We start from the raw sequence: 12,758 nt of genomic DNA, 5'->3' as shown, positions 1-12,758 counted from the left end.
TCTGCTTTGGGTCCTTGATGTATGTCATGTTGTTTACACGTCCCGATTTATGCTATGCAGTAGGAACTTTAAGTAGATATCGAAAGAATCCTGGTGCTGCACATTGGAATCAAATGAAGCATGTTTTGAGATATGTTCGGGCTATTCTGAATTTTTGCCTGTGTTTTAATCAAGACAATCTACAGCTGCAGAGTTTTACTGATGCTGATTGGCAGGGTGATCTGGATAATCGAAAGTCCACTTCTGGGTATCTTTTCACATTAGCTGATGGTGCAATCTCTTGGAGGAACAAGAAGCAAGATTCAGTGGCGTTGTCATCTATGGAGACAGAACATAGTGTTGCTTCTGAAGCTGCCAAGGAAGTTGTCTGGTTGAAGGATTTTCTTTCTACTCTAAAGGTTGTGGATAGTGTAAACAAACCAATTACGGTGTATTACGATAATCAGGCGGCAATCAAGATATATAGCACAGAATGCAGCTCTGGCCTCGTGCTAGCTGCTTGCCCGAATTCCTGTCTATTTACAGACCCATGATTTGACGCAGCAGGCGCCCGTACTGTTGCATCCGGCCTAAATGCAAAAGAAAAATACGTAATAGAGTGGTATTCCTTCACACGTGATGATTAGTGTCCCTTTTCACGCACAACTTTGATCGTTACGTCCTGGTAATTTAAAGTGAAATGGTATTTTTTTTCCCTTTTCAGTTTATTAGACCATCTAAAAATCACAAAAATCAAAGTGCGTCTAGTTAGATACAGTACTACTGTTAGGACCGACGAGAGGCTACCTCGGCAATACCCAAACTAGAAGGCTTTCGAGTAGGCAAACCACGGGCGTGTGTTGGCGATTCCATCGGCTAACAAGAACACAGGAGACATGATTTACCTAGGTTCAGAGTTCTCGGAAGATAATACCCCTACGTTCTGCTTGTCTGATCTGATATTGATAGAAAGATTACAAGGTTGATATAGAGGCGTGTATGAGAGATGAGATCTGTCTAGAGACTATTATTGATCAAAAAAATATTTTTAAATACGAATACAATGATATCTATTTTATTTCACAAAAAATATATACTGAAAGACTATTCTTGATCAAAGGTTTGGTCAAGGAAAACAAGACACGGCTTAATTTTAGGAACGAAGAAAGTATGTGCAAGTATCACAAATTAGTTAGTGTCGTTGCCTGTGGTCAGATGTGCACTAATTAAGTACTCCGTGCGTTCTGCTACCAAATTTTATCATGCTAGATTCGTATTTGGAAAAAAAAAATCAATGATATAAATTTATAACACATAATTCATATATTATTAGTGTGGTCAAAAGTAATGGCGGAAACAAAGAAACTCAACCTTAACTCATCTTTGATGTTAGGGGTGAGTATAGCATATAAGCGTTCGGGAGATGACATCTAGCCCGTGTTATCGGCCATGGTGATGAAGATGCCGTTTTCAAAGCGCGTGAAACTCCCTCACACAGATCAGCATCCCCTAACGATTATCACTTTTACCAGTTTGTGCAAACCAATCTGGACCCACGACATGACCAATTGACCATTGACCACCGTACCTTTGGTCTAAAATTGTAACTGAGAAACATCAATGTAATGCCTTGGTCGACACATCACTTTCACCGGGTTTTGTCCAAGGACAAAGACACATAGCTAGGCCTTTGCCTTAAAATGGAAACTGTGGAAAATTCCGAAGCACTTTAATGGTTTTACGTCAGGGACTTGACAAGCCCATGTGATGTGAAGCAGCACAAGATAAGAGGAACGACGAACTCCACGTTGCACCCGATGAAGGAAGGCAAGGCATTGTTGAAGATTGTTTTACCCTTTTGACCGTTGTGCTAGAAATCTTTTTGGAGTTTAGAAAGCCCTAAACCTCTAACGATGGCTAGTGAGTACAGAATACTTACGAGACATGACACCATTAAACTTAAGGGCTTGTTCAAAAGAAAAATCAAGCTTAAGGGCGAAGTCTACCGTAGGTACGAAGTAAAAATGTCAGAAAGTCAGTACACCGAAGACATCAGTCGCATGACAAGATCACAGAATAATTACCGGTGGTGATACCGATTCCAGTGGGAAATATATTCCCGCTGGACAACTTCCAGATGGGTTCACAAGTACATCACCTTAAAGCAATTCTAGCCTTCCAACATGAAGCATGAACTTTAACAGTAGTCAGGAGAACTCATGACAGTTGCCGATCGCCAACCAAACGGTAGGTACCGCTCACCTTCTATGACTGAGCAACCTCTTGTTTTGAATCCCCAGGTACAAGTCCACGAATCTTAACATCATAAAACACCTCTTCCACCCTTCTCAAATCATACTTCATCCCTGTCAACCGAAATTCGGAGCAAAATGAAAACAACTCAATTAACACAACTAACAAAAGACATGCCAAAGTACCGTCATAAGCTGAACCAGTATTACCAAAGGTACCAAAGTTATCAGGTGGTGTTCAAACTAACGATTTTCAGGTCAACCATAAGCTGAGTAACTCACCATCAAATTTTTTACGTAAGAAGTCATTGCGCAGATTCAGCATCCTAAATGAAGCATGCAGGTCAGTCAGAAAGCTTAGGACCTTCCTTGGGCAGTCGTAATCCCCACCAGTGACACGATTCACCGTATATCTAGGCTGCAGAAATTCAGCAGTCCATTAATATCACCATTACAATTATATGACCTGCATATATGGGCTGTTGAAAAATCAGCAAGCAGTACTTAATATCAATAATTGGTTAGAGAAATCCTATGATCTACATACTAAGCATGTCGAAAATTTAACAATCAGTCATTAATACCAGTAACTCCTTGTAGAACATTACTATTTTAGTAACTTCACTGCATCTCTAGGCTGCAGATACTTCAGCAAGCAATCAGAATAATATCACTCATTGGCTGTAGACCATTGGAGATCTTTCTTAACATCCAATGAAGTTAACAACCATATGCACAGTAAAGTTACGAGTTAAAAATGCAGACGGTGTTATGTAAAGTTTGCACTATGCAGATATGCCTGACGCAGACTAGTTCATTCATTACAAAGTCTGCTACAAACTACAGTGCTGCTCAGGTTTATAAATTCAACATTTGTACATAACTCATTCATGAAGTACTTTACTCCACAAGTCAAGCTTAAGTACAGGTGTTTGATGCTTGTACTTGCATGTATATTGAATCTGCATGCACAAAGAAGTTCAAAAATAAAATAAAAAACAGGGGTCCCTGAACACCAATTTTTTTTGCTGAGATCAATCTCCATATCATGGTATATTGACTTTGGTTTTCAAATTGCTAGTTTCATACACTTGTATGGAATAGCATCACACATTTAGATCTAGCAAATGTTCAATTATTTTCTTTGAAACTATTATTATTTTTCAGTTTTTCAGGAAATGTCCATATCCAAATTCCATATGTATTTACCTTACTGGAATTTGAAAATCTCACAAACACTTTAGCCTGAAGCCCACGACTGTCACAAAACTTCACAAAACTTATTCATTTCTGACCACAATGTGATACTACCCTTAACTTGTACTAGTAAAGAGCTAAAAGGTGCACATGTCAATGGTTTAGACAAAAAAATCCAGATATAATAGCTGTAATAATACATTAAAAATATTTGGGGTTGTATTGCTTTGTACCAATACAAAGACGACTCAAGTTGGAAAATTGTACTTTGATACTATGGCCTCAGGGGTCATGTGTCAGCTTTACGACTGATGGTAACCTCAAATTTGTACATCTATGCGATAGTACGTAACTAATTTTCTCTAACAAAAGGTTATCATACCTCAAAACCAGAATACACTTTAGACCAGGTCACTTGACAAAACGTAGTCTTTTTAATTCTTGACCACTAAATTTATCAATCGAACATGCTTTTTTATGCATTTTTCACTTATCACATTTTATATTGTATGCTTCACAATCATTTTCTGATTTCTCACTGAGATGTGGCCCCAGGGATCATTTGTCAGGCTTAGATCTGATGGTATGCTCCAATTTGTACATCCACACAGTGGTAACGGAACTAATTTATCTAGAAATAATTATCATACCTTGAAACCAGAATACACTACAACCAGGTCACTTTGACAATGCCTAGTCTTCAAAGAATCCTGCGCCAACTCACGTTGATACCAGGAAAACAAGACGTATTCCTAAAGCTGAAATAACAATAAAATCGTCACCCGCTATATAAACCTAATTCCCTTGAATTTCCCAGTCCTCCCAACCTATATCGTTTCTCTCCTCACACATCATGTTCCCCATCGCGAGCAGACACAGCTTTTGAGAAGAGCTGCTGGCGTTAGGATTTGAACCGCCACCCTCACTCTTGCTGAAGAACCCTCGCCCTCCACGCCACCAAGCTGAATCCATCCCACCAACAAGCTTCTCTTGCCACCAAGCTCTCAGCCGCCAAGTGCAGGTCGATGTACTGCTTCTCGTGCCATCAAGACTTCCACCACCGAGCCCAGATCGACAGCTTGCTCCTCGCATTGTTGAGCCCAGCAGTCATACCAAACCCAAATGGCTCTCCACAAAGAACTAGTTTGCGTTCATAATGGTAGAGATAGCCAGATAGGGATAGAGAGGGAGAATTTGGATTGAAGTCAATAGACAAGACTTCTGACAGATATGCTGTAGCCCTTCTGAGAGGGAGGGAGAAAAAAGGTGGGCTGGGCTGGGTCAGGTGTACATATTCACTTTTACGGATTAGGTATTCGGGATCTATTCTGTCCGGGTAAAATTGGTACCACATTTTCTCGGATTCATTTTTTCTTTAACTGCTAGAGTTGCTCTAAGCCATATATTGTTGGCATAATTGATGGCCGAAGTTAAATTTTGAAATGTCTGCACACCCACTTTAGGGCAGCCAGGGAGTACAGCAAACATAAGAACTGATATCATTAGTTAATTGATTAGAGAACTTAGTGCAAAATCTTCTTGTACTCCCTCCATCCCATATTAAGTGACGAAATATTACATGTATCTAGACGCTTTTTGGGTATAGATACATCCATATTTGGTCAAATTTGAGTCACATAATATGGGACGGAGGGAGTAATAGATTTTAAATTGCATCAGAAACAGATAGCTATCGCTTCTAAGAAATCTAAACAAATGAAGTCTATATGACAGTGCACACCTTTTTGATACCACAAAAGGTAAAATAGTCATGTTCAATGTGGAATGCCAAAGATGCAGCAGAATTATGAAACAGCCATTTTGATTTTGGCATGAACTATGAAGACTGACCATTTTCACTACGAAACAGGTTCAGTACAAACCTACTTCTGGAACAGCAACGAGAAAACTTTTATAGAACTTTTAATGCAATATTGCAGTCCAGCATCATAACCTCCTCTACGCAACATACACAAGGTTAATGATACCGAGATGAGTGTCGGTCAAAATTATATGCAGGTTATCTGTCTCTTAGTTGACATAGCTAGTACTACCTCCGTCCAACAATACGAGGCATATTAGGATTCGGTTGACCAAGCCTTTGACCACAAATTACTTCATGAATGTGTGACTAATGTGATCAAAATCATAACCATAAGCAAATATCCTTGAGTAGGAACATAATGGATATGAATCTATGTCATATAATTATATATTAATAGAGTAATTTGTGGTCAAAGCATTGGTCAAAGGAAACCTAATACGCCCCATATTGTTGGACGGAGGGAGTAGTCAATAGTAATTTTCGATAGCTTTAAATTCTATAATAGATGAATAAATTTGAATATTGTGTCGATTGAAAAGGGCAGGTAATATGTCCTGACAATATCTTCTCAAGTATATGAAAAAACTGTATAGACTATAGACTTCAAATTTTATTTACTTTTTCTAACATAATATTCTCTAGTCCTTGTATATTCTTATCAAAACTTCAAGCGGTACTCAAGCACATATTGATTCTGTCAATTACATTTTGTAAGACTGATATGTTGGATCACGTTATCTGCAGCCAAATACATGATGAAAAGGATAAAACTACTAGTGCAACGGAAAAAAAAAACTTCAAGTGTATACAGTTGAATAATTGATGCCGAACTTACAAAGTCATTGGACATGAAGCACAAACCTGCAATGCAAACAATTGTTAGTGTGAGTATGCAGTGTAATTCCTGCACGACATTACAGGAAACATAAGCATGATAAACCTTCAATCAACTTAGTATTTTTCAAAAATGAGCTGCAGTAGTTCTCATGTTAACGCTGTAATTTCTAAATATGCATATCTGTGCCCAGATTATGAGCATCTTTCAATCAAAAGGACAGCCAAAACTAGCAATCCCTCTAAAATGTTCTCAGGCAAAACATTAAGCAAGCATGACCTGTATATCCCAAATAACAAACAATTAACAAAGAAGAGCAGATAAAACATAGTATGCATATAAACTAACCAGTCAGATAGTCTTCAACGTCCAGGCCAAACTCTCCACAGCTCACTGCAAAGACCAGGGGCATGACACATTTAGCTTCATGAGCATGCAAGCACACTGACAGTGTATACCACAACACAACTAATGCAACAGTTGGTAAAGATGCCACGTACGTCCTAGCTTCTCCTGGGCCTCAGCGTGTGTGAGGAGGCCACCAGTCTGAAGCCAGTGTGTAAACGCCAGCATTGACACCACTGCCTGTGTCTCGCTCCTCCAGTCCCCATGGTACCTAAGAAAACAAAATACCCACAACAGATGAGCAATTTCCACAAAACCTAACCTCACAAACCCCGAAAACGTGCGTAGTTAAACCCTCTGATCACCTGTAGTACTGACCGGGACTCTCTCTGAGAATCTCCGCGAGCTGAGAGTAGTGAACCTTGATCACCTCCACCTGCGCCTTCACCTTGCCGAGCACATCTGCACGAAGAGAGGACAGGATACAGCTCCCAGGTAAGCAACGAGGCTAAGCAACAAGGAGGTGACAAAACCCTAGGAGAAAGGTGGGAGGGGGAGGAGAAGGGGGCTGGAACCTGCAAGGGGGACGGGCTGGTGGACGAGGAGGAGAGCAGCGGTGGCGGCGCGGGAGGCGGACTCGACCTCGGAGACGACGGCGCGGATGCGGTCGCGGAGGGCGGAGGAACCGTCGAGCTGCGCGCGGAAGGACTCGAACTGCGCGTCCATGAAGGCAGGCAACGGCGGCGGCTGGGAGTCAGAGGCGGCTACGCTCGGCGGGGGGGCAGAGGATGAGGAGGAGAGGCGGTGCAGTGGGAGGAGGAGGACACGGCGGGGAGCGAGAAGGCAGGAGGCAACGGCCGGAGGGGAGAGGAATGCGGCCCGGAGCGCGGCGGCGGTGGCTGCTAACGCTGTGGCTGCAGGTCTCATCGCGGAACAATGGGTTTTGGGGAAGATTTTAGGCGAGCCGTGTTGCGGACTTTTTTTTTCTCGCTAACGAGCGGGCGATTTGTATCCCAGCCCAGGATCGCCCGTGCGGATAGCGGGCCAAAGCCTGCAGAAATGCTAACGAAATACTACTCGTACAGTTTTGTTTTTGACTTCTCAACGAGCCTCCCGTTTTCTTAATTTGTCCGCAAAACCTTCTGTGTCCAATTATCCCATGTCATCCCCAAAACAACGGGTTAAACGCGTTTGACGCTATTTCTTACACGTGGGTTCCGCATGTCAGGGGTCACATCTTTTTCATTAAGCCCCTCACCTTTTTCTTTTTTTTCCTCGCCCCCTCTCCTTCTTCTACGGAGCCCCGGACAACCCACGACGCGCGCCCCGTGCCACCACCCGCCTCGATCCGCCGACGACCGTGCTGGGCACGTCGTCCGCGTAGCCGGCGGGAAATTAAACGACGCTAGGAAAATGACCGTATACGTCTAGAGACTGGAGACAGTACTACTAGTACTCACCATGCACAGATCCACGTGCAGGAAGCGACGCCGGAACTGCTTCGCCGCGGAGTCTGGAAGCTGTGCGCCGCCGCAGATCGCGTGCTCCAGCGCCGGCGGCAGCCTCCAGTGCTGCCTCATCTCCCTCGCCATACCCACGACCACGGGCGCCGCCGCCATGATCTCCGTGATCCCCGACCGCTCCGCCACGTCCAGCACGCCCCTCAGCCCGGCCCGCACCGCGGACTCCGTCATCACCACCGTCGTCTGCCCCATCGCGATCCCGTTGAGCGTGAAGAAGAACCCCATCGAGTGGACATCGGGGGGCCCAGCAGCGTGATCTTGTTCTTGTTGTTGTTGCTCCTGTGCGCGTGGGCGTGGAACCCGGCCGCCATGGTGAAGAAGCTCCTGTGCGGCAGCGCCGCCGCCTTCACCCGCCCCGTCGTCCCGGATGAATATTGGATATCGTCGCCGTCGCTGATTGGGGAATTGGAACCGCGTCCGATTCGTCCCCATTGAGAGGAGTACTAGCATCGTTTAATTGCCTGCTTGCTGGAGTAATCAAAAGGAATATTAATTTAAATAAATTGGGACAATTCAAAGCGCGGTGGTCGGCCGGATCGAGGCAGGTTGGCCGGGGCTTCGTAGATGAAGAAGAAGAGGACATGAGGAAAAAAAGAAAAAGGTGAGGGGCTCAATGGAAAAGACGTGACACATGACATACGGGACCCACATGTAAGAAACACCGTCAAATGCGTTTAAGCTGTTGTTTTGGGTGATGTGAGACAACTGACACAAAACGTGTGGTTTTGCGGACAAATTAGCAAAACTGGGGGCTCGTTGAGAAGCCTGCCTCAAAACCTGTGGTTCTGTGAAATTTACTCTTTGTTTTTTTAAAACTCCATAGGCTCACAACACTCGTGTACACTCAATCCTATGAACGCAACACCAGGGACGGATCCAAGGGGAGCGCCGGGGGGCGGAGCCCCCCTAATAAATTTTAATACTCCCTCCGGTCCTAAATTGTTGTCGAAATATTACATGTATCTAGACGTTTTTTAAGAATAGATCCATATTTGGGCAAATTTGAGTTAAGAATTTAGGATCAGAGGGAGTACTTACTAATCAGCTCATTAAAAATCACTTTAAAATAGCTGAAGACTCTAATTTCGCCCCCCCTAATCACAATTCGCCCCGCTCGTGTCAAATTCCTGGCCCCGTCCCTGGCACACACGCACGCCCTACCCCTTTGATCACCTCCAAAAGACTGGGCCGACAGATCTTGAGAGATTGACAAAGTCACCGCAAACGTCTCGTTGTTGACAGGTACGTCACCTACCACTAAAAGAATAGTACCGGTTAAATCCTGAAATAATCCATGGAAATGTGACATCCATTTCAAATCTAGAACCGATGACACACTTCATGTACGAGCAATCAAATCAAATCGGAGGCAAGTGGAACTGACAACAAAGATGGAAACGAGATTTCCCCTCGCGGCTAGGGTTTCACGAGATCAATCTGATGAAGATTGGCCATCATGAGTGATGGGAACTACGGATCAACATCTGCATCGTTTTAGTACCTTTTTTGACGGTGGAGGAGACAACGCGTGGATTAATGATCTCCCGGCTCCATCTCCGGTCTGGCGTGGCTATCATGCTCTACTTCATGGAGTTTGTGAATCTGTCGGCTCCTAATTTCATGATTTTGGCCATTTTCCTCATCGGTTCGACGATGATTCAATGGTTCGACAACCTGTCTTGTGAGGGGTGTATCCCCGGCCACCACGCGTTCAACGATCTTACATTCTCACCCATTGGGTGGGCGGCTCATGCGTTTCAGTAAAACCCATAAGGTTAGTCCAGCTTATGCAGGTGTGGTCTTCTATTGTTTCGTCACCACGGATTTGGAGAAATATCATGATGCAATTGGCGCGGCTAGAGAAGTTGGCGTCAAAGATTTTTTATGTAATTTTCAGTTTATCCGAAATCTTTGTTATCGTTTTAGGTTTTCGATCGGTTGTATTTTGTTCGTCGAATAAATAAAGCCAGATCGTTGTTCTAAAAAAACTCAATCAAATGCTCGGTTGGCAGAATTCATGTTGCCAACTCGGACTAAGAATTTCCTTTCGCCAAATCCATTCTGCTGCAAGCTTCAGGCTTTCTAAACACAAGCGTGCGCTTCGATCTGTTCTGCATCGCGTCCATGTCTGGCATTGTTGGACCACGACACCAGCATCACTGTGGATTCGTGCATCCAGCGTACGATAACCGGCTGACAGTGAACCGGCATGGTCTGAGTCGTTTGAGGGCAACGACCACCTCCGGTGAACATCCCAGATGCCCTTTTACCTTAACTTGTTGCCCTCAAAATACCTGGGTCGGTGCGAGCTTGCGTGACTACCAAAGAAAGGTTCCTGTTCTTGAGCATTTGTAGGGAAAATCGGAGTTGCCAGCTCAGTAGCATGTGTGGGCGGCCAAGTCAGACAGTGCAGGCTCGACCCTGGTGGGATGCTAGCGGTGCAGCCGTACCAGTCCCCCGATATCAGAGGGGGCCCTAGGGCCAAAGCTTCAGGCACCCCCGCTATCTACGCCCATTGTATCCACCAACCACCTGTCCACCTTTTTCTTAATCTCTGCGGTAGCAAAGTGTGTCATGACAGGTCCTACGCTCGTCCAGGAGCGTTTGACCGGCCTACGTGGCGCGTTGACCGAGTACACGTCAGCCAAAGAGCCCGCTGGACATAACTGACTTGAGGAAAAATGCATCTGCGGTCCTAATATTACTTTAGGTCCTAATTTTTTGTTAAGTGGGTTACGAGAGGTTCTAAGCTCGTTTAGGAGCATTTGGCCGTCATACGTGACCGAATACACCTCGGCTAAGGGGCCTGTTGGCATTATTGATGCTATGAAATAGTGTGTTGTCTCACCCATCGCTGCGGTTCTTGCCGGCTAGTCGCTGGAGTTGCGGCTAGGGAGAGTAGAGAATTGGGGTGGCTTGCTGAGTTTTAGGGGCAGCTACTGAGTTGTTGGGGGTGCTTGGCGGCGAACCGGAGGAGGGCTGGCAATGAGCTCGTGTAGCAATGGAGGGCGATGCTAGGCGGTGGAACGCTACACAACACGAGGATGGTCAAAGGTGTACAGCGACGAGGCGAAACTAGTAAGCAAGGAGTCACGACTCGGTGAGGCCGTTGGCCGAGGTGGTGTACAGCGACGGTGCAGTGTGCCCGGGACCGCACGCAACGATGCAAATGTCGTACACGTTCCCGACAATACAGGACACTAGCACAGGACTGGCTTGTGGCTCTAGCTTCGGTGGAAAAAGACGGTCAAGGCAACATTGCTTAGAGACCGTGGGGGGCCGCGGGTTGGTCGTAGGTGTCACGAGAACGAGGTTAGGACCTGTCGTGACCCACTTACCAAAAAGGACTTAAATATGCAGTTTTAGTAATTTTAGAACTAACTTGACACCTTGTCAATAATATTAGGACCAAGGTTGCATTAATCTAATTTTATAGTTTCAGTCATGTCCAGCAGTCCTTTAGATTACGTGTATTCGGTCAGCGCGTCACGTAGGCTGGTCAAACATTCTTGGACGAGCTTAGGACCTATCATGACACACTTTCCAAAAAAAATAGTACCTAAATATGCAGTTTAGTAATTTTTCTTGTGATGTCGGGCACCAGAAGTACCGTCACAAAAATCATATTTGTGATGGGCACAGTTCTACCGACACGAAAATATTACTTTCCGTGTCGGACACCAGAAGTGCCGTCACAAAAATAATAATTGCTACGGGCGACATGAAATTATTTATTTTCGTGTCGGGCACCAGAACCTGACACGGAAAATCAACATTTTCGTGTCGGTTTTAACTATTTATGTGTCGTTTCACCGTCACAACAAGCAAAAACCTGATAAGGTACATGTCATGTACCATGATGTACTTAAACTGATAAGGTACAGTTCATATGCTTGCAAAAAGAGTGGGTGCCTGACAAAAAGCAAGAAAGAGAAAAGAGCAAAAGGTTGTCAGGTTGTCTAGTTTAAACACAGTAGATTAACTAAGAGGGAGAGAGAAAGAAAACCAACGGTGTTGCCAGGACGGTGGGGCTAGATAGCCCCGGGTTACGGCCTCCGCTTTAGGCCCCTAGGTAGATATGTATGGTAGTACTATACATTAGACTAGCAAGACACCCGTGCGTTGCTACGGAAAATGAAAACGCTGCATAAATAAAGATATTGACTAGAAATTCTACTTCATGATATGAATGCACTCGTCCTCTTGTATTCTCGCTGGAGTGGCGCCACCTCTGTCGACAAGGTACGAAGGCCAACAATACCTCTCTTATACCTGATTTTCATGGAACAAGCAATTCGTAGAACGTGTTGCGGGCGCTAAGAAATTGGTGGTGTTTCGAAACCGGGAGGGGTGTGGTTCGGTTAAAACATGTAAACAATCAAAACACCCTGTGTATTGGAAGGCTCTGTTCCCCAAATGTTTCCCCTTTTCCCCGGTTGCTATGGCTACCTGACCATGATGTCACTATAAAGAGTCGATCTTATATTTGTGTCAATTCCATTCATGCGTAACACACTTCTTTTGAGATGGATTAGTGCAACCACATGCCTGAAAGTACATGTCACAGCACCGCACAATCCAAGAAGAAGCTTGAGATTTTTGCTAGGCGTGACAGTCCTCTGGACTAAAATTCAAGAGATCGAAGATGAAGCAAGTGTCGATCTGCTGCATGGCGCCGATGATAGTCATGTGCTCGTCAGGCACGACATCAAGGCACAGGTACTCGAGAGGAGTTGGATCAGGACTTCGGGGAGGAGGCGGATCGAGAGGTGCGAGGAAGAGGTCGAGGAGAAGAGGAGTTG

General features: G+C 44.7%; 2 protein-coding genes across 2 annotated transcripts; both read right to left on the bottom strand.

Moving 5' to 3' along the window:
* Positions 1-1,952: 1,952 nt before the first annotated feature.
* On the bottom strand, positions 1,953-7,421 carry LOC100842255 (translin). The gene is made up of 7 exons (XM_003573932.4): positions 7,009-7,421; positions 6,799-6,895; positions 6,589-6,704; positions 6,437-6,481; positions 6,089-6,114; positions 2,514-2,649; positions 1,953-2,345 (listed from the first exon to the last, which is right to left on the bottom strand). Exons 1-7 carry the CDS (start codon positions 7,358-7,360, stop codon positions 2,245-2,247), a joined length of 873 nt encoding a protein of 290 aa, XP_003573980.1. The 5' UTR covers positions 7,361-7,421; the 3' UTR covers positions 1,953-2,244.
* Positions 7,422-7,860: 439 nt separating this feature from the next.
* LOC104584148 (4-coumarate--CoA ligase-like 7) lies at positions 7,861-8,210 on the bottom strand. Its single transcript, XM_010238294.2, has one exon. The coding sequence runs from the start codon at positions 8,179-8,181 to the stop codon at positions 7,861-7,863; it is 321 nt and encodes a 106-aa protein (XP_010236596.1). The 5' UTR covers positions 8,182-8,210.
* Positions 8,211-12,758: the final 4,548 nt, after the last annotated feature.

The sequence above is a fragment of the Brachypodium distachyon genome, chromosome 3, assembly GCF_000005505.3.
Source record: "Brachypodium distachyon strain Bd21 chromosome 3, Brachypodium_distachyon_v3.0, whole genome shotgun sequence".
Lineage (NCBI taxonomy): Eukaryota > Viridiplantae > Streptophyta > Magnoliopsida > Poales > Poaceae > Brachypodium > Brachypodium distachyon.
This window is presented reverse-complemented; position numbering and strand designations above follow the sequence as displayed.

Coding starts and splice junctions, on each gene's coding strand:
- LOC100842255 (XM_003573932.4), bottom strand. CDS start 7,360: ATGAGACCTGCAGCCACAGCGTTAGCAGCCACCGCCGCCGCGCTCCGG. Junction 6,896..7,008: donor CCAGCCCGTCCCCCTTGCAG/GTTCCAGCCCCC, acceptor CTCTTCGTGCAG/ATGTGCTCGGCAAGGTGAAG. Junction 6,705..6,798: donor AGTCCCGGTCAGTACTACAG/GTGATCAGAGGG, acceptor TTGTTTTCTTAG/GTACCATGGGGACTGGAGGA.
- LOC104584148 (XM_010238294.2), bottom strand. CDS start 8,181: ATGGGGTTCTTCTTCACGCTCAACGGGATCGCGATGGGGCAGACGACG.